Below are 25,037 nucleotides of genomic sequence, written 5' to 3'. Positions count from 1 at the left end.
TTAAAATTACAGGGGCTCAAAGATTTGTATGTGAATTATTAAGACCGCGTAACTTTGAAACCGAATATTTTAACGGAAATTTGGAAAACCACAGGCATAGATATTCCCGGAACGTTTCTACAAAATTCCATTGAGTATGATTGGTTAGTATACCAATGAGAGACGAACTACGTTTGTATGGAGCGAGTGACGGAGAGACCCCTCTTAATAGTTTTTTTTTTATTTATCATGCAAAATGTCGAAAAACTACGACTTAGTACGGAACCCTAGGAGTCGGTGCGCGAGTCTGACTAGCACTTGGCAGATGAATTATTTGACTTCCGAAAGTGATTAAATTAAAAACTTGACCGGCTTTTAATTTTTTTGCGACTCGAAATCGCACAAGATGGGTTCCATGCCCTCGAACAAGATTTTTTTTTTCTCTCTCTCGTCTGGCTTTACAAAGATTAGCCATGATGTCAAGTTTGTAGTTATTTGTAACAAGTTAGTTAAACTATACAAGTATGAACCCCGTCTGTGCCGACGCTCGCCGACATACGCACGGCACCCCCTTAGGGCGCTTTTAGTCAGTTTTAACAAAAAAAAAAACACTCCAAAAAGGCAGAGCACGCCCGCCAGCTAACACCAACACAGACGAAGTCCTCGAACAAGATTATAACACTGTGTGCTTTTTAATTTTTTCAAACTTGTATGGCGGCCTGGATTTTTTTAATTTATTGTTTAAGTACGGAACCCTCGGTGCGCGAGTCTGACTCGCACTTGGCCGTTTTTTTTTATCATACCTACCTACTAACAAAATGTTCCAACGAACATCGCTATCCGCTCTACCTGTCAATCGTAATCCGCTTAGGCGTAACGTACTTACAAACATACATCCGCACACATATTACAAGTCAGATAAATCCTAAGATATCATTATCACATAATATATCTTCACGTAAATAAACATCAATGGCAAGATCCGAGATCACATCTTATCTACGCACATATAAAATGGAACTTTGCCCTTCCACGTACATAGGGCCGTGAACCGCTGTGAGCGTCACATGAAGCTGTTGATTATTATAGGGTATGTTACTAGTAATGTAATATTATTATACAAGTGTAAATTAAAAATTTATAACACCCCCGACAAGTGCAGGTTACAGTAACTAGAAAAGAGCTGACAACTTTCAAACGGCTGAACCGATTTTCTTGGATTATAGCTAAGAACACTCTCGATCAAGCAACCTTTCAAACAAAAAAAAAACTAAATTAAAATCGGTTCATTAGTTTAGGAGTGGTGTGTATCTGTCTGTGATGCCACAGACAGATACACACGTCAAACTTATAACACCCCTCTTTTTGGGTCGGGGGTTAAAAATAGACGATGCCCGCCACTTCGTCTGTGTGAACTAAGATTTTTAAAGATCCCGTGGAAACTCTTTTATTTTCCGGGATACAAAGTTGCCTCTGTCAATTTCAGGGACGCAATCGACCTCTGAACCAACTTTCACATAAATTGGTTAAACGGATGGGCCTTTAATCCCGTGGGAACTCTTTGATTTTCCGGGATAAAAAGTAGGCTATGTCCGTCCCCAGGATGTAAGCTAACTCTTTCCATGTTTGTAGGTTGGTTGGGCCTTAGTTGCCAAAACACAGAGTTAATTTTACAGTTTGGCGGCAGTTTGGTGCGATGCTGCGCAGTGGCAGGACAGACGATTTCCAGACGACTTCAGGTTTGGCGCGGCCACGGCTGCATACCAGATTGAAGGGGGCTGGAATGCAGATGGTAAGCTATCTAGTACGCAAATAGTAGGTATTTTTTATATTTTTTTAGGGTTCCGTACCTCAAAAGGAAAAACGGAACCCTTATAAGAACACTTTGTTGTCTGTCTATCTCGGTTCATTAGTTTAGGAGCTACGATGCCACAGATACACAGATACACACGTCAAACTTATTAAAACTTACCTAACACTCCTCTTTTTGGCTCGGGGGTTAAAAATCATGGTAAAATGGTATTATTTTAAAAGTTATGATCCTTAAAATCTCCATTTTAGGCACTGACTACGTAAATAACTAAAATATAAAAAACTAGAAAATTGAAAAATCTACAACATCATGTCACACTTTACTAAAAGTGTGATTCAGTTATTATAAATTATAATACAGTTCAAATAATAAATAAATAAATAAAAAGTTTATTTAGCTCAATTACAGAATCACAAAAAAAAAACAGGAATAAAAATAAAGATACAATTAAACTTAAATATTAATTAAACACAAAACTAGAAAATACTATTAAACTATTGTTGTGTCTGTGATCTAAAAGGGCTAAAAAATAACCATATTATAAGTTTATTATGAAGTAGTTATTTCGAAATTACAGACAGACACTTCAATTTTTTTTATTAGTATAGATGACCATCGACTTATTATCAAGTAGGTAGGTAAGTGTTATTCTATTTATTATCATCTGCTTGACCCATATCTATTACCTATGTCTTGAATTTTACGCCGTGATAGCCTAGTGGTTAAAATGTCCGCCTCCTATATGTGAGATTGGGGGTTCGATTCCGGGCACGTACCTATACTTCAGAGTTTTTTTTTAATAACTACACAGGGTGCTTGGTAATTAGTATATAATGACAACACGTACCCATGCTACTTTGATCTGATAAATACAATGCTGAAGTATAATGAAGAAATAAAATTATAAAAAATTCCATACAAAATTTAAATTTTTTTATGTCAAAGTTTTCATTATATTATTATTGTTATTGTTGTATATAGTTGTCATTATACTACAGCATTGTATTTATCAGATCAAAGTAGCATTGGTAGGCACGTGTCGTCATTGTAGGTACACTAATTACCGAACACCCTGTAACATAAGCAGGAGATAATGTAGCTTGAGATGGAGCGTGTCTGTCCAGATGCTGCCTATCCACTCTTCCTTTGAAGGTACCAATATTATAGCTAACGGGGAAAGGCATTCCATATTCTAGCTGTGCGTATTAGAAACGAGGAAGCAAATCGCTTCGTTCGAGTCCGTGGGATTTCGACTACACATGGGTGCAAACCTTGACGATTCCTTGCGGTTCGATTGTAAATTAATGACGAGGGGGAACTAGGTCGAATAGTTCCTAAGCATACTCTCCGATATGCGTTTTAAGCAATTAAAATATCACTTGCTGTAACGTTGAAGGAAAACATCGTGAGGAAAACTGCACGCCTAAGAATTTTTTGGTACTATAGAATGGCGACCTCGTACTGGAAAACTCAGCGCTGAAAGATCTCCCACTAAGCAGAAAGACAACATCAAACAAGTCGCAGATGCCGCTGAATTCAGGCGGTACAAACCGTGCAGGCAGGCATGTGGAAGTCAATAAGTACAAGTACCTATGTCCAGAACTGGACGTCGATCGGTTGATAATGATATAATGATGATGTGTGCCAATAGTGAATATTTTTTTAATAATATTTTATCTTTCAGATAAGGGTGAAAGTATTTGGGACCGCTTGACTCACACAAACCCTGACTTCATCGCAGACAGAAGCAATGGCGATGTTGCTGCTGACACGTACTCAAACTACAGAACCGATGTTCAGATGATGAGGGAGCTCGGCCTGGACGCGTACCGGTTCTCCATAGCCTGGTCAAGAATTCTACCCAATGGCATCTCCAGCAAAGTTAGTGACGCTGGCATTGCGTTCTACAACAACTACATCAATGAAATGGTGAAGTACAACATCACTCCAATGGTGACATTGTACCACTGGGACTTACCACAGAAACTGCAAGATCTCGGCGGATTTATGAACCCTAATTTCCATGAATGGTTTGAGGACTACGCGCGGGTTGCATACGAGAACTTCGGTGACAGAGTTAAGCATTGGATTACGTTTAACGAACCGAGAGAAATCTGTTACGAAGGTTACGGTTCTGATACTAAAGCACCTGTTATAAATGCAACTGATATTGGAACGTATTATTGTGCCAAGAACTTATTGATTGCTCATGCAAAAGCTTATCACGCTTATGTGAAGGATTTCAAGCCCAAACAAGGTGGAGTGTGTGGTATCACTATAAGTGTCAATTGGGTCGGACCACTAACTGACTCTGAAGATGACAGGTTGGCAGCTGAAATTAAAAGGCAAGCAGAGGTGAATGCTTTTGGTGTTTTTAAAAGACTCTTATTTAACTGTTAAAATTTATAAGTAAGTAGAGAGTGTTTACAAATACATTAACTAAAACTTTAAAAGCAATATTTCTAAATTTTAACCTACTTTAAAAAGGAGGAATTACTCAATTCATCTAGATCTTTTTTATTTATTTTATTTTTTATCTATGTTCTCTGATTACTTTAGATTTTTTTTTGTTTGAAAGGGTATACTTTGCAGGTGGTTCCCATATAAATTTGGTGAAGATCTAATGAATATCTTCGGAGATGGAGAACAGAACTCCTCAATGGATAAGAGTAAATTGCTCGCGATCAGTGTAATATTTTAGTAAACAGTAGGTTTTGAACCAGGCATAGCATATTTTAGTGCAGTGGGCCACTAAAAATTGTGAAATAAAAATTTTTCAAACAAAAAAAAACCGACTTCAATAACCACAAACACTAAAAAGTAAAAAATAATTTTTGTTTTTACACCTGTGATGTACCTATGTATGAAGTCGGGCGAGCTTCACACTTAGATTTCTAGTTTCTTTTACTATTATGCTCGCTCGACTTCATACAATACATTACACGTGTAGAAACAAAAAATATTTTTTACTTTTTAGTGTTCGTGGTTATTGAGGTCTAGATAGTTTTTTTTTTTGGTTATTTTTAGATTCAACGATTTGTGCTGTACGTTGAAATGTCAATCAGTCTGTTTCTTCTAATAGATAAAATTATTTCTGTTTCAGTGGGGTCTGTACGCAGAACCAATTTTCTCCGAATACGGAGGCTTTCCTGCAGAACTGTGCAATATTGTCGCTTGGAAGAGCGCAGAACAGGGCTACCGAAGATCACGGATGCCAGAATTTACTGACGAAGAGAGGACTCTAGTGCGAGGATCTTCAGATTTCTTTGGAGTAAACCATTATTCTGGTACTCTTGTATCAGCTACGCATTACAAGGAAACCCACCCTGTGCCCTCATTGCTCGATGATGCTGGAGTAGGGGTCTACAATCCGCCAGAATGGCCGCAATCTGCCTCGTCTTGGTTAAGGGTAAGTAACAAAGGGTGCTAACTATTTTTAGGGTTCCGTACCTCAAAAGGAAAAACGGAACCCTTGTAGAATCACTTTGTTGTCTGTCTGTCCATCTGTCCGTCCGTCCGTCGTGTCTGTCAAGAAAACATATAGAGTACATCACGTTGACCTATAATGATTATGGCAGGTAGGTAGGTCTTATAGCACAAGTAAAGGAAAAAATCCGAAAACCGTGAATTTGTGGTTTAACATCATTAATAAAAAATTAAAATGTGTTTCAATTTTGAAAGTAAGATAACTATACCAAATGGGGTGCCACATGAAAGGGCTTTACCGTACATTCTAAAACAGATTTTTATTTATTTTTATGCATAATAGTTTTTGATTTATCGTGCAAAATGTCGGAAAAATTATCCGAGTACGGAACCCTCGGTGCGCGAATCTGACTCGCACTTGACCGGTTTTTTTGCGGACAATTCAACCTGGTTGATCAGCGTGACATAGCACGCAGCATGTTAAATATTGCCTTTAAAGAGTTTTTTTTTTTGTTTCTAGCTGTCACCAAACAGTCTTTACTATGCGCTAACTCACCTCGACACTAAATATAACAAGCCAATAATCTACGTCACAGAGAATGGCTGGTCAGAAAGCCCTGAAGATGGCTATTATATTGACAATGGCAGGGTCGAATACTTCAGGGCCAAGTTGAACGATGCGTTGGATGCTTTGGAAGCTGGTGTCGACCTCCGAGGGTACATGGCATGGAGTTTGATGGACAACTTCGAATGGAATCAGGGTTATCTGTAAGTGTACATTTTTAAATGACTCTCCTCAGAACAGTGTCGCGTTCCTCAGAACAGGTTGTTAGCGATGTTTTCCTTCAACATTAAAGCAAATTTTAATGAAATTGCTGAAAATTAGAGATGCCCGAGTTTGTCCTGATATACACTTTAAACCAGTTATCTTTTTTTTTCATTTTCAGGGAACGTTTTGGCCTCTTCGAAGTGGATTTCAAAAGCGAATACAAGGAACGACGTCCAAGGAAATCTGCGTTTGTGTACAAACATATAATCGAGACTCGAGTGGTTGACCCCTACTACGAACCTGACTCCCTCACTATGTGGATTGATGATGGACATTATTTTCAATCAGCTTACTATAATAACCAATATTCTTCGGGGCCTTTTTCAGTGTCTTACAACTAGTGTGATTTGCGATTATATAGATCTCATTTTCTTCTTCGTCAGCCCTTAATTTTCATTCAACGTTGAATGTAGCCATTATAGCCTTGTGGTTAAGACGTCCGCCTATTCGGAAGGTCAGGGGTTCAATCCCGGGCCCGGGCCTCTAAGACGTGTTAAGATAAAGAAAGTATGTATTTACTTTTTATACGTTTTAGTCATTTATTGTTATTAAAGATTTAATAAATAAACGTTTTACAAGTTTCTAGTATTTTTTTTTTACCCAAACATTATTAATATTTGAAAATTGTACTATTCTAACTTCAGGGGCATGACACGGGCCTACCCGCGAAATTCAAATTTAATTTGGTTTTTCGCAATTTGTAAACTAATACGACAAAGTAGGTTTATGATATTCTAATTCGTAAAGGTATTCGTAAATTCTTTACTTATTAAAATAATAAGTAAATTGCTCGCGATCAGTGTAATATCTTAGTAAATAGGCATTATCTTTTTAACTAGGCATAGCTTATTTTAGTACAGTGGGGCCAAATTGTGAAATAAAAAATAAAATAAAACCGATTTCAATAACCACAAACACTAAAAACTAAAAAGTAAAAAAATAATTTTTGTTTCTACACGTGTAATGTACCTATGTATGAAGTCGAGCGAGCATAATAAAAGAAACCAGAAATCTAAGTGTGAAGCTCGCCCGACTTTATACATACACTAGATCATGCCCGCGATTCCGTTCGCGTGGATTTAGGTTTATTTTAAAATCCCTCTCTCTTTGCTTTTCCGGGATAAAAAGTTGGCGAAGTTAATTTCCGGCACGTAAGCTACCTCTGTACCAAATTTCATATAGGTAAATCGGTTTAACGGATAGATTCTTAAGAGTCCCGTAGGAACTGTTTGATTTTTCGGGATAAAAAGTAGCCTATGTCCGTCCCCGGGACGTAAGCTAACACTGTACCTAAAATCGGTTCAGCGGTTGAGCAGTGAAAACGTAGCAGACAGACAGACCGACAGACACACTTTCGCATTTATAATATTAGTATGGATTACACGTGTAGAAATAAAAAATATTGTTGAAGTCGGATTTATTTTATTTTTTGAAAATTTTTGTAAGATGGCTTTACCACATTGTGTATTTATATCAGTTCGTCTAACATTTCTTATAATATATTGATACGGTATGTCTTTTTCATTGTTACTAAGTAGGACAATGTCGTTTGCGATTCTTGTACTGCTCATGTATCTGCCATTAATTTTTACCTTTATGGTGCCATATTGCCTTTATGATGTCATTTCAACCGCCGGAAGATACGAGTAGGTATATCCTGATAAATGATAGCTATCTTCTTAACACTTTGGCGGACATTTGACCCTATTATTGTAACATTACTTAGGCAGATTATGTATGTATGTATGTATGTTTGTATCCAGATTCTGTGTGTTCCACCGTAGCGCCTAAACTACTGGGCCAATTTTGATGAATGCGGTGTCAACTGTCAACTGATTCGTTGTAAAGGTCCGGGTGACATATTATCCAAATCGGTCCAGGAGTCTTTGAGTAATCGGGGAACATAGATCTATACATATAATAAAATTGTAGAAAAGTGGTGTCTGTACAATGGAAATATATAAAAAAAGTAGCAGGGGTTGTTATTATATCGATGCCGAACCCGAAATTGTAATTAAAAATTTTTTTGTCTGTTTGTCTGTTTGTCTGTGTGTTTGTGCACGCTAATATCAGAAACGGCTTATTCGATTTAGATACGGTTTTCACTAATATATTGTAGTAAGCTTCACTTAACAATTAGTGTTTATTTCATGTCAATCGGTTCATAAATAAAAAAGTTATGTCAATTTAAAGAATCACGGCGAACATTTTTGCCGATGGCCATACTTCAAATATCGTATACAGAGAAGCATTACTGTAAAGTAAATTTTTAGCTACCCAAACGACGGTATAATATGTAATTCAAAATATGCTGCTCGAAAAGTCACTATTCCACGCGAACGAAGTCGTGGGAATAGTGAATAGAGAACCTCCTCCTTTTTTGAAGTCGGTTAAAAAGACTATAGTAAAACTTGTGACATTTTATTTACAACATATTACATTATATATATATATTATATCAGCAATAATTTAATTAGTCAGTCGTCTTAATGCCCTTGGTCGATCCACATGGTGCGAGTGTCGGGCTCGTAGTCCGCATCTATCGCTCGCGTCTTGATGATCTGTTTGTACACGAACGCAGACTTCCTCGGCGTGCGCGTCTTCTGCTCACTGGTGAAGTCTACTTCGTACAGACCGAAACGTTCCCTGGAGAAAACAATAAAATTAGTATTACTCAATCAGCCTGTTTGCGTACACTGCTGAATAAAGGCCTTCCCGAGAGCGCGCCACCACACACGATCCTCCGCCTTCCTCATCCACCCACTTCCCGCTATCCTTTTAAGGTCGTCGGTCCAGCGGGTCGGAAGTCGTCCCACACTGCGCTTGCTGATATGCGCTCTCCATTCCAGAACACGTCTGCCCCAGCGGCCATCAGTTCTACGGCAGACGTGGCCTGTCCACTGCCACTTTAGCTGACTATATTATTTGAGCTATGTCGGTCACTCTGGTTCTCCTACGGATTTCCTCATTACGATTTTTGTCTCTCAGAGAGTTCCCCAACATAGCCCGCGCCATAGCACGCTCGACTTTGAACTTGTGGACAAGGCCAACTGTCAGTGTCCACGTATTAGTATTACTCGGTGATTCTCAGATTTGGCGCAAATCGCATTTCAGGTCAAATAAAAAAATAATGAATGAAGTTACAGATGAGAATTGCATTACAAAAGAACTCTTGTATATTCAGCTACGGGTGCCCCAAAATTCAAAATTGTAACTACAAAGGTTACTTCAGAAATAATATTTTTGATATTAAAAACTCACCTCCTTCTGCGGGTAAAACAGGAGTCTCAGGAAAAATCGCTATGATTTTCAAAGAAGACGGTTTTAAACGAGCTCGAGTTTTTCACATATTATTATATACATCCTGAGAAGCAATTAAAATGCATTTTTGCACGTACGAATCATTTAATTACGTCATAAAAAAATAACAAATGTTTGGCACAGAAAAAAAGTCATTACCTGCAACTGAGATGGCACCTCCAAAATATCCTTCTAGTATACATATTGCCTTCCGTTCTCCCCTGCCCCGTACTAAGCCATAATCAGTCTATCTAGGCATGTTGCGGAAAGTGGCCGTGCACTTGTAGAAAAAAAAATATTTACGCTTTTGGTGCCAAAACTGGTGTTTGGCACGACTTTTCACTCTTTACCTTCAACATCATTTTAGGACAAATAATTAGTTTTTCTTAATAATTTTATTTTCTTTCATGTACTAATAACTACATAAGTATGTAGTTTGATGTTCATATATATTGCATTTTAAAATACGACGTTAGAAAATTAAAACTGCCAAAACCTCCCACCGTTACTATCATTACCGTAATTTACCTTCCGTTTTAAAATGGAAGGTAATGATGTTGCATTGAAGGAGGTGATGATTTTTTCAGGAAATATTGTTATACCAAAATTGTGTAATTTTCTTCAAATCCTTTGACATTAAATCACGTGACAAAATATTAATCTTCAGTAATTCTTTAACTAATCAGTTGAATTAGTAGCCCATATTGTTCCAAGCAATTTAGAAATAACTATTCAAAATTATTGCACCTCGTGGTATTTCAATATTAAAAATAACCATCATATATCGATTTTAGAAACTACCATAGTGAAAAGAAATAGTCAAAAACGCGCGAAAAAATTTTAGCGCAGGCTAAAAACACAAAAAACGAAGAACTAAAGAAAGATCCAGAAAAATATGCGAAACGTAAAGAAGAATGATGGAGTCCTTTAATTCCTTCTTGGATATTAGGGCTGCAGCAGTTATTTTCTATGTCTCCCTACCTTTGGTTGCTGCTTTGACATGGTTCCACGAGAATTCCACTCTTTTAAGGTCTGCTTCAATGGGCCTCCTCTAGAGGAGGCCCATTGAAGCAGACCTCTAGCCCAACCAACTCCTAGGAGTTGGTTGGTCAACCAGGTCTTATTTGACTGCCAAGCTGTCAGGCAGAAAGGTTTCAATAAACGCCGCTTGAGCAGCGTTTTCTTCCTCTCTTCGCAAAATATGCCCGGCCAATCGCAATCGCATTCAAAGCTATTTCTTTGAGTTGCTGGCATTTGTACCACAAGTCCTCATTTCTGATCGTGTTAGGCCAGAAAATGCGGGGAATAACACTGAAACACTTATTGTGGAAAACCTGAATTCTGTGGATTAGCGATATAGTTATTTCCACGTTTCACACCTGTATAAGAAGACTGAATTTACAAACGATTCAAACAGAGAGAGCTTTAGCTTTTATAATCCAGTTATCCTCCTCTAGAGGAGGCCCATTGAAGCAGACCTCTAGACCAACCAACTCCTAGGAGTTGGTTGGTCGACCAGGTCTTATTTGACCGCCAGGCTGTCAGGCAGACAGGTTTCAATAAACGCCGCTTGAGCAGCGTTTTCTTCCTCTCTTCGCAAAATATGCCCGGCCAATCGCAATCGCATTCAAAGCTATTTCTTTGAGCTGCTGGCATTTGTACTACAAGTCCTCATTTCTGATCGTGTAAGGCCAGAAAATGCGGGGAATAACACTGAAACACTTAAGGTGGAAAACCTGAATTCTGTGGATTAGCGATATAGTTATTTCCACGTTTCACACCTGTATAAGAAGACTGAATTTACAAACAATTCAAACAGAGAGAGCTTTAGCTTTCATAATCCAGTTATCGACATCAGCCTCGGCACCGCCGCTAGGAGAAATGATGCTACTGAGGTTACAGAACTCCTCCACTCGGTTAATTGGTTTGTATTCTAAATAAAACGGTTCTGAAGCAGTAGAACTTATCCTCATCTCCACTGTTTTCTTTGTGGTAATCGGCAGACTACCCGGGACCTTTTCAAGTAAAGATTTTTATATAAACCTGTGAGGATGTTACTGCTATTGTCACAATTAAAATATCATAAGCCTACGTTGTCGTATTAGTTTACAAATTGCGGAAAAACCAAATTAAATTTGAATTTCGCGGGCAGACCCGTCTCATGCCCCTTAATGTATTCAAGTCGATCTGATATGAGAACCAGGTCATCCACATAGTCAAGGTCTTCAAGTTGCCTACTGCTCCATGATATCCCTCTCGGACTATTGGTGACACGATGCATAACTTCGTCGATAAGCAAGATAAATAACAGTGGTGAGGAAGACATCCTTGCTTAACTCTGCGGATTATTTTTGACTCCAAGACAACAAAGAGTACAGCGAAACAAGTTACTTGAAAATTAAAAATAACATATAGAAAAAATAAAAAGAAGTAAGCCGATTGAGAAATACTGTTTAAGATAACAAGGGATTTAGAAGAAAATCATCCACAGGGAAAAGAATGTGCTCCTTGTGAACTTACTACTCCTATAGTAATAAAAGATGTTATGTATTCGTCAAAACCTCAACAATTGACGTCAAGGGCTAGCTTTGTCACACTAATATTATAAAGGCGAAAGTTTGTATGTGAGTGTGTGTGTGTGTGTGTGTATGTTTGTTACTCCTTCACGCAAAAACTACTGAACGGATTTGGCTGAAATTTGGAATGGAGATAGATAATATCTTGGATTAGCACATAGGCTACTTTTTATCCCGGAAAATCAAAGAGTTCCCACGGGATTTCAAAAAACCTAAATCCACGCGGGCGAAGTCGCGGGCATCGGCTAGTATATTATAAATTATTGATGGTGTATGTCAATAATTATATTAGGCCTTTGTTTCGACGGTTTGACGTGTCTTCGAATAAAATGGCGTATCGAAATGACCATGGTTATTTACTTCTTGTATATTTCAGTGGCGACGAGGATGGGATTATATAAAGAACCCTTTCGTGCAAACGAGTTCAACATCCTGCAAACGACGAATAAGTACCACTTGTTGCACACGGTCAAAGACTTTCTCATAATCAATGAAGGAAATTCATACATCAGTTTGCATGTCTCTATATTTTTGGACTAGTACGTTTATAGCAAATAATGCTTCTCATGTTCCAACACCAAATCTAAATCCAAACTGACTCTCATTGAAGTATTTGTCACATTTATTTCTAATCCCTTAAGAGCTGATAAGTAGAAACATCTTTGGAACATGACTCATGAGGCTGATAGTGCGGTATTCATTGCATTTCTTAACATTCCCAAGATGTTGCAATGATTCCTTGACATGTGTCTGCGAACGTATTGTTTTGTATATATAGTTTTACAAATTCTTTTTGACTTCAGTGTCCAAAATTGGTTTAACTTTATCATCAACTAAACTGTTTATATACGACACTCTTCGCAGGTCTGCCATTTCTATGCAAATTAAAATAATCATGTTTTCGCTCATACTGTTCTATCACCAAACATTTGTTTTCGTGATAATATGCTCTCGCAGCACGATTATTTTATACATTTCAAGTAAAATTTATAGGTGATGATATGTCTGGAATAATATTTTTGTTGAAGTTTGCAATATTTCCGTTATTAATTCTGTTTACTTGATTAATGAGATGAAGAAATACGTTCTTTTTTGAAAATGAAATATTGCTTCATTACCATCGCATAAACATCAACGCCTTCTCTACCAAAATCATTACCAGCACACTAGAACTCATTACCTTCAGTAACTGAAAACTTCAAATGCATATATCTCTGAAATTCATGGGTGCAATTTGATATAACTCGGTCATTCTTTTTGATTTCACCTATATTTTAGTTTAGTTCAGCAATTTTCACAATTTAAAAAATTCTCTTATTTTCTCCGATTTGCGCCAAATCAGAGAAGTACCCTACTAATGGAAATATTCTTCCAAAATTCCTCACTACTTGAAGACCAAAGTCTTCGAACAGTAAGTACTGCTATTAATGATGTGAGGATCCGAGAAAGAAAAGGAAGGATTCATAGTTTTGTGGATAATTATAACACGCACGGCGAAAAGAGTACCTACTCTTTTGTTGGACAGGTGTTATGGACGGGGTCGTGAGTTTAACTGGGTTTTAAAACGTCACTCTGTCGATAGCGGCAAGATGGCCGGTGGATTGACCACTGAGAACCGGGCGAAGGCACGAGAGTGACACAATATTGCCAGCTAGAAACTACTGGATTGATCGAACACTTACGTAAATCCCTCCATCCATTCGAAATTGTCCATCAAACTCCAAGCCATATATCCGCGAAGGTCCACACCAGCATGCAAGGTGTCCAACACGCTATTCAGAGCGGCCCTGTAGTACTTGATTCTGGAGTCGTCTTCATAACCTTCTTCCAAGGCTTGTGACCAGCCATTCTCTGTTATGTAGAATGTTGGGCCGTTGTACTTTTTGTGCAGGTGCGTCAGTGCATTGTAAATGCTGTCCGGTGCCAGCTGAAAGTTGAGTAAGTATAATACAAGAACGCTAGCAAAAACCTAAGATTGGAACTTAGGATAGGGGCGATGGTTGCTGGAGTCGTAAGGTTCTCGAGTGGAGACCACGTTTGGCAAACGAAGGTGGGAGGCTCAGAACCGTACAATGATTGGTATCGATTGGATGTAAAAGGCCGAGGATATTAGGATAGAAAGGCATTAACTTGGAATTTGATTTAGTGGTTATACATCAGTGACGCCACAACAGAATTTTTCCCAACCTCCCAAAGTTTCCCTCACTGCTTGCCATTTGACTAGCTCCTGAATGTAACCTCTTTATTCCAAGATACTTACTCTCAACCAAGAAGATTCCGCTTGAAGCCACTCCGGTGGCACATAACCACCAACATCTACATCATCATATACAGAAGGTACAGGATGGACCTGTTTATTTTCAGTAGCTGATACTAAAAAGGACGTATAATGGTTCACTCCAAAGAAATCCGCTGTCCCTCGTATCAGGTCCTTCTGTTCGTCGCTCAGTTCTGGCAAGCGGGATGTGGGGTAGCCCTGCTCAGCGCTCTTCTTCGCAATTTTCTCAGAGAGTTCCTTGGGGAAGCCTCCTTGTTCAGAGAAAATTGGCTCGGCGTACAAACCCCACTGGAACGAAGAATACAAAATTGAAGCACCCCCAATAAGTGAAATTTATGCACCTCATGTTTATATATGTACAGTTGAAGTCACGAATGAAGAGCTCTTATCACTAACCCACGGAGTGGATGATTTATCGATCTATTTGATCATTTCTATTCTGCCGTGCGATTGGTTCGTAACTCAATCTCTGTTTTCCCCCACAGTGTGAAGAACAGTATCTAAGCGCAATCAGGTCTGCGCTTGGTTACTGTTCATTCATATACACAAAGAAGATTCAACAAATTGTCAATACTTGAGTTTATCGACTTACTTCCGCTTGCCTTTGAAGTTCAGCAGCATACTGGTCTTCTTCTGAGTCAGTCATAGGTCCCATCCAGTTGACACTAATTGCGATACCACACACACCTCCCTGGCTTGGCTTGAAGAGGTTATTATAAGCGTGATAAGCCTTGGCATGCCCGAGGACTAGATTCTTCGCGCAGTAGTAAGTTCCGACATCAGTTATGTTCAGAATGGGAGCTTTGCTAACGTCTCCATAACCTTGGAAACAGATTTCTCTCGGCTCATTGAACGTCATCCAGTGCTTGACTCTGTCGCCGAATTTCTCAAAAACAACCTTCGCATAGCTTTCGAACCAAAGAGGAAAGTCTGGGTTCAAAAATCCACCGAAATCCTGCAGTTTTTGGGGCAAGTCCCAATGGTACAGCGTTACCATCGGCGTAATGTTGTATTTTATCATTTCATCGATGTAATTGTTGTAGAATGAAACGCCTGCCTCGCTGATTTTGTTGGTCAGGCCGTTTGGTAGAATCCTTGACCAGGACAGGGAGAATCGGTAAGCATCCAGACCAAGCTCTCTCATCATTTCTACATCGCGTTTGTAGTATGTGTAGGTATTTGCTGCGACATCACCATTGCTTTGGTCTTTGATGACTTCAGGCCGTGTGTGCGTCATACGGTCCCAGATATTTTCGCCTTTATCTGTAACATTACCAAGATTAAAATTCTTTATTAATAGACATGAAAACATTTTTACTAAAATAAATTTCCACAAGTCCTTTTTCTAATGAAGTGAATTCTACCGGTGATTCGGAATGCTCTTCCTACCGAGAAGAACCAGCAAGAGATTCGGCTTTTGCTCTTTTAAAAAACAAGCAGGCTAACTTTTGGTTCTTATGTTAAGTCAAGTTTCTACCACAGGTTCGGAAAACAAATTCTTCAAAGAAACTAAGCTGACCCATCACCAAGAAATCAAGGCCATTAGATTATTATTAGAAATCTTAATTACCATCTGCATTCCATCCTCCTTCAATTTGGTAGGAAGCGGTCGCTGTGCCAAACAAGAAGTCATCGGGAAATTTCGTGTGCCGAGGCGTGGCGTTGCAGATCGCTGCAACCAAGCTATAGAAACCAATATAATAATTGTTATTGTTTTACTAGAATACCAGGTTAATCCTATGCGCAAAAAATGAGCCAGCCCTTCTGTCACCAGAAGAGGCTATTTGTAATTTTGACGTGACAACGTCTTATAATTCGATAGAGCCGGCTGCACGCACGAAAAAACATGACTCATGCGGCGTTACCTCGCTCTGAGGTGTTCCATGTAAGGCTTGAAGTGCAAGCGAGAGCGCGGAACGAGCGACAAAGAAGCACAATCGGCCTTTGTTGTCACGTTCAACTATCGTCAGTAAACTGACTTTACAGGCAACCAATTTATTTTTTTGCAGTTTGATTTCATGGCCTCAGTGTCTCCGATGATGATGATGATGATGATGCTAGCCGACGTTTTTGGCAAAAGAAAACATTTTTTACACTAACTAAAGACATCTGAAATTATTATGACGGCGTGACATAAGGTTGTTAATTTTTCAATTTTCTAGTTTTTTAACCGACTTTAAAAAAGGAGGAGGTTCTCAATTCATCGGAATCTTCTGAGAATCTATTGTGGGGCCACTAAACATTGACAGTAAAAAATCAAAAAAAAATAAAAATAAAACCCGACTTCAAAAACCACAAACACTAAAAAGTAAAAAATATTTTTTGTTTCTACACGTGTAATTGTATGTGTGAAGTCGAGCGAGCATAATAAAAGAAACGAGAAATCTAAAGTGTGAAGCTGATGCCTGTGCAGTTTTAACTACGCAGGCAAGACGGAGGGTGACCCGTGTATAGCCAGAACGCAAAACTTGTAAATCTTAGGTTTTATTGCAAAATCCTAGGATTTATGTAGTAATTTTACAGGAGATAAACAGGATTATCAATACATTTGTATAAATAGATTTTTCTAAATACATACCCTATGAGTATAATCAGCTTCATAGTGTACCGACGACCGCTCTTGACAATAAGGTGACGAGGACAGGCCTTGAATAGAATTTATATACCCTCTTAGGGGCTATCAGTATCAGCAAGCCACTTATAGTTAATCTTACTGAGAGAAATCTGATAAAGTTTATTTGCGATATTTGTTGTTTTTGTCAAAACTCTACTTTTTTTTGGACAATAATAAGAGTTTTTGCCGACTCCTCAGGTGCAGTGGTTATAAGTGATCCTGGGTTCGATTCCCGGAATAGTTCCTGGCTGAGACCCTCAGCCATCCATACCACTAAAACCCTCACGTAGAAATCCCACGTCACTCGATCTCTATCCAAAGAGACAGGTATCTCGAGCAGGTTCAACAAAAAAAAATAGTTTAAGAAAGAAGAAAACGAAAAAAAGTATTTTATTCATCTTGTGCTTAAAGTATTAAAAAAAAATTAAATAAAATTTTGTTGGTAAAGTAATTCCTACATTGGTTTTTATCTGGTCTGGTGGAAGTCTTCGGTCTTGGCTAGTTAACTTGACTACCAGTCAAGACGATTTAGCGTTCCAGCCGGGCGAGAACACTCGATTCGGTAAGTTATCGTTCGATAAGATGTATTTTTTATGAAATTTACCTCTTATCGAACGATAACTTACCGAATCGATCGCCCGGCAGTACAATGCCGATAAAACCGGCTAGCCCGTTTCCATATTAGATTGCAGAATCATTTAATCAAGTGATATCGCAATCGATGTCTAAGTTTTCTTTAAATTCATGAACATCATCATTATCTTAATCATCGCTGCCCCACTACTGGCCATCGCTGCCCCATTACTGGCTATCGCTGCCCCACTACTGGGCGCGGGTCTCCTCTCAGAATGAGGACGGCTTAGGCCACAGTCCACCACGCTGCATGGCCAAATGCGGACAACATCATGGAGAACTGTCAGGCATATTGGTTTCCCCACTATGTTTTCCTTCACCGTTGAAACAAGTTATTATCAATTGCTTACAACGCACATACCTAACTCCGAAAAGATACAAGTGCTCAAACCACGAACCCCTCCCTCTTACCTCCCCCTAATAGGAGGGTAAAGTCTTAACCACTATGGAATAAAAACATTTCTTTAGCAAATAAGTTTTTATGAAAAACTCCATAGTTTCTGCCCCAGTTTCAAACCCACAACCCTTTAGGTCCACGCATCGAAACCGCTGGACCATCACGGCTTGCAGATAAGAAGTTGATATCCCAATTGATATTTTAAGAGGATATTATATAACAGATCTGACGTTTTCGGAATCGTCAAGATATGGGTTTCCTTTTATCTGCTTTTATCTGTTTCTAAGTGTAATATATAAGCGTGTTTTTGGAGTTCCGTATCTCATAGGAGAACCAGAACCCCTATAGGATCTCTTCGTTATTAATGTATCTGTGTCCCTTTTTTACCCGACTACGACAAAGCGAAAAGAAAGGGTTGTGATTTTAGCAGTCTATGTAGGTATGTATGTAGCTTTATACGTGTGTTCCACAGTAGCGACTAAACTACTCAGATGATTTTGATGAATGAGGTGTCAATCGATTCGTTATTAGGGTTCGGGTGCCATAGGCTACATTTTATACCAACAAGATAAAGATGAAAACTAAAACCCGACTGCGATCGTCTTAATAAACAAACAGTCATATGTTAGATTAAAATCGTTTTTCTGTCGCTTGGTATATATTCATGAGTTCAGAATTTTTTCCTTTTTAATTTGACATCCCACTCGATACAATAGCAAAAAAATATTTTTGGAGCTATATTACCTTTATGATGCCATTTTAACCGTCAGAAGATACCAGTATATCCTGATAAATGATATCTATCTTCTTAACACTTTGGCGGACATTTGGCCCTATTATGTAACATTACTTTGACACTACATATTTGTATGAAATGCTATAGCCGGTCCGTCACTAATAAAAGTTATAGTCTTCAAACAAGTGTAAATTAAAAATTTATAACACCCTTAACAAGTGAAGGTTACAGTAACTACAAAAGAGTTGATATCTTTCAAACGGCTGAACCGATTTTCTTGGATTATAACTAAGAACACTCTTGATCAAGCCACCTTTAAAACAAAAAACTAAATTAAAATCGGTTCATTAGTTTAGGAGCTACGATGCCACAGACAGCTGATACACAGATACACACGTCAAATTTATAACCCCCCTCTTTTTGGGTCGGGGGTTAAAAAGTATCTTTTGATGCAGCATACTTCAAAGTTTGACGACCAACCTGGCACAGTGGTAAGCGCTGTGGTCTTATTAGTGGGAGGTACCAGGTTCGATTCCCAGCAGGGGTTTGGAATTTCTAAATTTCTGGTCTGGTCTGGTTGGAGGCTTCGGCCGTGGCTAGTTACCACCCTACCGGTAAAGCGATGTAGCGTTCCCCACTGTCAAACCCCTTCCAGGTTAGCCCGCTTCCATCTTAAACTGCATCATCACTTACCACCAGGAAAGATTGCAGTCAAGGACTAACTTGTATCTGCATAAAAAATAAAAAAATTGGTTGTCTGTAAAGTCGGTTTACTGACGATAGTTGAACGTGACAACAAAGGCCGATTGTGCTTCTTTGTCGCTCGTTCCGCGCTCTCGCTTGCACTTCAAGCCTTACATGGAACGCCTCAGAGCGAGGTAACGCCGCATGAGTCATGTTTTTTCGGGCGTGCAGCCGGCTCTATCGAATTATAAGACGTTGTCACGTCAAAAACTATAATGAAACTTGTAACATTTTATTTAATACATATTACATTAACAATAGTTTTTTTATACATTATGATTATAATTCTGATTACAATGAGGTGTCACAGTGCGCTCGAACGCATAGTGTAGGTTCCACCAATCAGATCATTGTAAATTGACGTGACACAGTCATCTGATTGGTGGAACCTACACTGTGCGTTCGAGCGCATTGTGAGGCCTCATAGAAACGATTGTGAATACGGGCATTAGTCAGTCGTCTTAATGCCCTTCATCGATCCACATGGTGCGAGTGTCGGGCTCGTAGTCAGGATCTATCACTCGCGTCTTGATGATCTGTTTGTATATGAACGCAGACTTCCTCGGCGTGCGCGTCTTCTGCTCACTGGTGAAGTCCACTTCGTACAGACCGAAGCGTTCCCTGGAAAAAACAAAAAAATTAGTGTTAATAACCAGGGACGGACCATGAGTTTTTGGGGCGCTGGGCTAATACTACATGGAAGCCTGCCTAATTTATCAACTAATTGCTATTTTGTCCAAAAACGTGATGACATGTACATTGTACACGATACGCCGAACGGATGCAGGAAGCCCATTCGACTGTGAATGACTGCGTTTGTGAGAAAATACACCTAAAATAAAAGCCAGTAGTTTCTTACAGCTGACAATACTGAACCACTCTCGCGCCTTCCTTCGGTTTTAATCGGTCAATCCGCCGACCATCTTGCGTCGCTAGCAACAAAGTAACGTTTTAAAACTACTGACTCCTACTGGTACTGGCTTGATCGAACACTTACGTAAATCCCACCATCCATTCGAAATTGTCCATCAAAGTCCAAGCCATATATCCGCGAAGGTCCACACCAGCATCCAAGGTGTCCAACACGCTGTTCAGAGCGGCTCTGTGGTACTTGATTCTGGAGTCGTCTTCAAGACCTTCTTCCAAGGCTTGTGACCAGCCATTCTCTGTTATGTAGAATGTTGGGCCGTTGTACTTCTTGTGCAGGTGCGTCAGTGCATTGTAAATGCTGTCCGGTGCCAGCTGAAAGTTGAGTAAGTACAATATAAGGTGTAACAAAAACTTAGAATTAGTATACTACCTAACAGTAAGCACAATGCGATGCCAATAACGATTTGCCTTATTTTGTAGTTTTAGTAATTCAATATTTTTCAAACCCGCAAAACTCGAATCAATGGCCCACCTACGATGCGGCATTGACCCCGAGTAGTCTATTCACGTAAAGTACGTTGACCTTTAGCGTCAGTCAACTGACTGACGCTAAAGGTCTCAGTGACACCACAACAGATTTTTTTCCAACCTCCCAAAGTTTCCATTACTACTTGCCATTTATCCATTTATTTGGCTAGCTCATGAATGTAACCTCTTGATTCCATGATACTTACTCTCAACCAATCAGATTCCGCTTGAGGCCACTCCGGTGGCACATAACCCCCAGCATCCACATCATCATACAAAGAAGGTACAGGATGGACCTGTTTATTCTCAGTAGCTGATATGAAAAACGACGTATAGTGGTTCACTCCAAAGAAATCCGCTGACCCTCGTATCAGGTCCTTCTGTTCGTCGCTCAGTTCTGGCAAGCGGGATGTGGGGTAGCCCTGCTCAGCGCTCTTCTTCGCAACTATCTCAGAGAGTTCCTTGGGGAAGCCTCCTTGTTCAGAGAAAATTGGCTCGGCGTACAAACCCCACTGGAAAGAAGAATACAAAATTGAATCACCCCCTACAAGTGAAATTTATTTACAAATCAGACAAATGCAAATAATATTGTCTGATTCCGTTTTTGACTTTTCAGGAATTTGTTGATTCATCCCGTGAATAACCATGTTAAAATCTAGCGGGGACACCGCCGAATATGTAACTCGCTCTACCTAACCAAATTGACTGTCTAAGAAATCCTGTAGAAACCGAGCAGGGGTAGATATTCCTATGAGTATAATTAAAATACCATACCCCTTCCAAGTTAGCCCACTGCCATCTTAGACTGCATCATCACTTACCACCAGATCGCACTCAAGTGCTAACTTGTAACGGAAAAAAAATACAAAAAATCTTGACTTGAAGACAAAACAGATAGACAGATTTTTTAGCTACCTTACGTGAATGTATGTACAGTTGGAGTCAAGAATGAAGAACTCTTATCCCTAACCCGCGGATTGGATGATTTATCGATCTATTTGATCATTTCTAGTCTGCCGCGCGATTGGTTCATTACTCAATCCCTGGTCTCCCCCACCTGGTCGTGTAAAGAACAGTATCTAAGCGCAATCAGGTCTGCGCTGAGATACTGTTTATTCATACACCCAAAGAAGATTCAACAAATTGTCAATACTCGAGTTTATCAACTTACTGCCGCTTGCCTTGCAATTTCAGCAGCAAAGTGGTCTTCTTCTGAGTCAGTCAAAGGTCCCATCCAGTTGACACTAATCACGATACCACACACACCTCCCTGGCTTGGCTTGAAGAGGTTATTATAAGCGTGATAAGCCTTGGCATGCCCGAGGACTAGATTCTTCGCGCAGACGTACGTTCCGAGATCAGTTATGTTCAGAATGGGAGCTTTGCTAACGTCTCCATAACCTTGGAAACAGATTTCTTTCGGCTCATTGAACGTCATCCAGTGCTTGACTCTGTCGCCGAATTTCTCATAAACGACCTTCGCATAGCGTTCGAACCAAAGAGGAAAGTCTGGGTTCAAAAATCCACCGAAATCCTGCAGTTTTTGGGGCAAGTCCCAATGGTACAGCGTTACCATCGGCGTAATGTTGTATTTTATCATTTCATCGATGTAATTGTTGTAGAATGCAACGCCTGCTTCACTGATGTGATTGGTGAAGCCGTTTGGTAGAATTCTTGACCAGGACAGGGAGAAGCGGTAAGCATCCAGACCAAGCTCTCTCATCATTTCGACATCGCGTTTGTAGTATGTGTAGGTGTTTGCTGTGACATCAGCATTGTTTCCGTCTTTGATGAGATCAGGCCGTGTGTGCGTCAGACGGTCCCAGATACTTTCACTTTTATCTGTAACATTATTGAGATTAAAACTCTTTATTTCAAGTAGAAACGGAAATGGATATGAAAAGATTTTTATATTCAAATAATCTTTCACAAATGCTTTCTAATGAAGTGAATTCTACCGGTGATTCGGAATGTTCTTCCTACCGAGAAGAACCAGGGAAAGATTCGGCTTTTACTGTTTAAAAAATAAGTAGTCCTCATGGTAAATTGGTAATACAAGGCTCTACCACCGGTTTGGAAAGCAGATTTTACTAAAATGAGTCAACAAGAAACTAAGCTGTCTAATCACCAGGAAATCATGACTACTAGATTTTTAGATCTTTATTGAGATTATTTATTACAGAGATCTTATTACCATCTGCGTTCCATCCTCCTTCAATTTGGTAGGCAGCGGTCGTTGTGCCGAACAAGAAGTCATCGGGAAATTTCGAGTGCCGAGGCGTGGCATTGCAGATTGCTGCAACCAAACTATAGATACCAACTTAATAATTCTTATGGTATTGTATACGGACTGCATTTCCGCACTGGAATACCAGGTTAATCCTATGCGCAAAAATTAGGCAGCCCTTCTGTCACCAGATGAGGTTATTAACCATGGTGATTTTGTAAATTTTTTGGACTTAAATTCCAAGGCCTCAGTGTTTCCGATGATGATGATGCTAATCGACGTTTGGAATTACGCCTATTTTTAGCAAAAGAAAACATTTTTAACCCCCGACCAAAAAAGAGGGGCGTTATATAAGTTTCACGTGTGTATCTGTGTATCTGTCTGTGGCATCGTAGCTCCTAAACTAATGAACCGATTTTAATTTAGTTTTTTTTATTTGATCGAGAGTGTTCTTAGCTATAATTCAAGAAAATCGGTTCAGCCGTTTGAAAGTTATCAGCTCTTTTCTAGTTATTACTGTAACCTTCACTTGTCGGGGGTGTTATACATTTTTAATTTACACTTGTATACACATGTTTTACACAAACTGAAGCCATTTGAAATTATTATGAAGTAAAGCGTGACATGAAGGTGTTTATTTTTGAATATTCTAGTTTTTTAACCGACTTCAAAAAAGGAGGTTCTCAATTCGTCAGAATCTTCTAAGAATCTACAGTGGGGCCACTAGGAATTGTGAAATTAAAAAAAAAAAAAAAAAAAACAAAAAAATAACCTGTGCAGTTTTAACTACGCAGGCAAGACGGTGCGTATAGCCGTGTAGCTAGAGTGCAAGACTTGTAATTCCTAGGTTTTATTGCAAAATCACACTAATATTATAAAGGAGAAAGTTTGTATGTGTGTGTGTGGGTATGTTTGTTACTCCTTCACGCAAAAACTACTGGACGGATTGGGCTGAAATTTAGAATGGAGATAGATTATACCCTCGATTAGCACATAGGCTACTTTTTATCCCGGAAAATCAAAGAGTTCCCACGGGAATTTTAAAAAACCTAAATCCACGCGAACGAAGTCGCGTGTATCAGCTAGTCTTAGATAAATCCTAGGATAGCTCGGGATTTTACAGGAGATAAATAGGATAGTCAATATTCTATACTGCCGTCCTAACCAAGAGAGCAATAACTAGGTTTCGACTACTTTCGAGATATTCGCGGTTATGATTAGCTACTTACAAATCGTAATATTACATATTGCAGTTTTGATAACCAACAGAACCGAAACTACTGAAGATACAAAAAAGATGTCTAAGGCGAAAATATAGAGCTCATTTTCCTGATTACCCTAACGAAGAGAGCAATAACTAGGTTTTGACTACTTTCGAGATATTCGCGGTTATGATTAGCTACTTACAAATCGTAATATTACATATTGCAGTTTTGATAACCAATAGAACCGAAACTACTGAAGATACAAAAAAGACGTCTAAGGCGAAAATATAGAGCTCATTTTCCTGATTACGGATATGGTCTTAAGTCAATTTGCCCAAAAACTCGACTTATTGCACTCTTTGTTAGGACTTAGGACGGCAGTATACATTTCTATAAATAGTTTTTTTCTAAATACTTACCCTATGAGTATAATCAGCTTCATAGTGAACCGGCGGCCGCTCTTGACAATCAGGTGACGAGGACAGGCCTTGCATACAATTTATATACACTCTTAGATAAATCAGTATCAGCGGGCCATTTATAGTTAATCTGATAAAATTTATTTGCGATATTAATTGCTTTCGTCGATACTCATCGTTTTTTGGACAAATGAGAGATTTTGCTGACTCCTTAGGTTCCGTGGTCTTATAAGTGATCCTGGGTTCGATTCCCGGTATAGTTTCTGGAGCTTCTTAATAAGCGCTGAGGACGGGCACCGAGGCGGGTGATAGCACTTAAATCCTCACGTAGAAATCACACGTAACTTGATCTCTCCCCAAAGAGATCGGGTATCTCAGGAAGATTCAACAAAAAAAAATTGGTTTAAGAAAGAAAACTAATTTATTCATATTGTGCATAAAGTATAAACAAACTCAAAATAAA

At 39.1% G+C, this 25,037-nt stretch overlaps 3 protein-coding genes across 3 annotated transcripts; 1 reads left to right on the top strand and 2 right to left on the bottom strand.

Annotated features, from left to right (window-relative positions):
* Window positions 1–927: 927 nt before the first annotated feature.
* On the top strand, window positions 928–6,628 carry LOC123877792 (myrosinase 1-like). The gene is made up of 6 exons (XM_045924685.1): window positions 928–1,069; window positions 1,656–1,771; window positions 3,477–4,147; window positions 4,896–5,201; window positions 5,739–5,986; window positions 6,166–6,628. The coding sequence occupies exons 1-6, from the start codon at window positions 1,047–1,049 to the stop codon at window positions 6,386–6,388; spliced, it is 1,587 nt and encodes a 528-aa protein (XP_045780641.1). The 5' UTR covers window positions 928–1,046; the 3' UTR covers window positions 6,389–6,628.
* Window positions 6,629–8,493: 1,865 nt separating this feature from the next.
* Window positions 8,494–23,104, bottom strand: LOC123877796 (myrosinase 1-like). The gene is made up of 7 exons (XM_045924689.1): window positions 23,072–23,104; window positions 16,780–16,844; window positions 15,772–15,884; window positions 14,794–15,464; window positions 14,184–14,489; window positions 13,606–13,850; window positions 8,494–8,693 (listed from the first exon to the last, which is right to left on the bottom strand). The coding sequence occupies exons 2-7, from the start codon at window positions 16,800–16,802 to the stop codon at window positions 8,534–8,536; spliced, it is 1,518 nt and encodes a 505-aa protein (XP_045780645.1). The 5' UTR covers window positions 16,803–16,844; window positions 23,072–23,104; the 3' UTR covers window positions 8,494–8,533.
* Window positions 19,637–24,621, bottom strand: LOC123877797 (myrosinase 1-like). Its single transcript, XM_045924691.1, has 6 exons — window positions 24,575–24,621; window positions 22,918–23,030; window positions 21,895–22,565; window positions 20,930–21,235; window positions 20,323–20,567; window positions 19,637–19,946 (listed from the first exon to the last, which is right to left on the bottom strand). Exons 1-6 carry the CDS (start codon window positions 24,595–24,597, stop codon window positions 19,787–19,789), a joined length of 1,518 nt encoding a protein of 505 aa, XP_045780647.1. The 5' UTR covers window positions 24,598–24,621; the 3' UTR covers window positions 19,637–19,786.
* Window positions 24,622–25,037: the final 416 nt, after the last annotated feature.

The sequence above is a fragment of the Maniola jurtina genome, chromosome 24 (genome assembly GCF_905333055.1).
Source record: "Maniola jurtina chromosome 24, ilManJurt1.1, whole genome shotgun sequence".
NCBI lineage: Eukaryota > Metazoa > Arthropoda > Insecta > Lepidoptera > Nymphalidae > Maniola > Maniola jurtina.
Note: the sequence above shows the minus strand (reverse complement) of the source record. Positions and strands in the feature narration are given on the sequence as shown.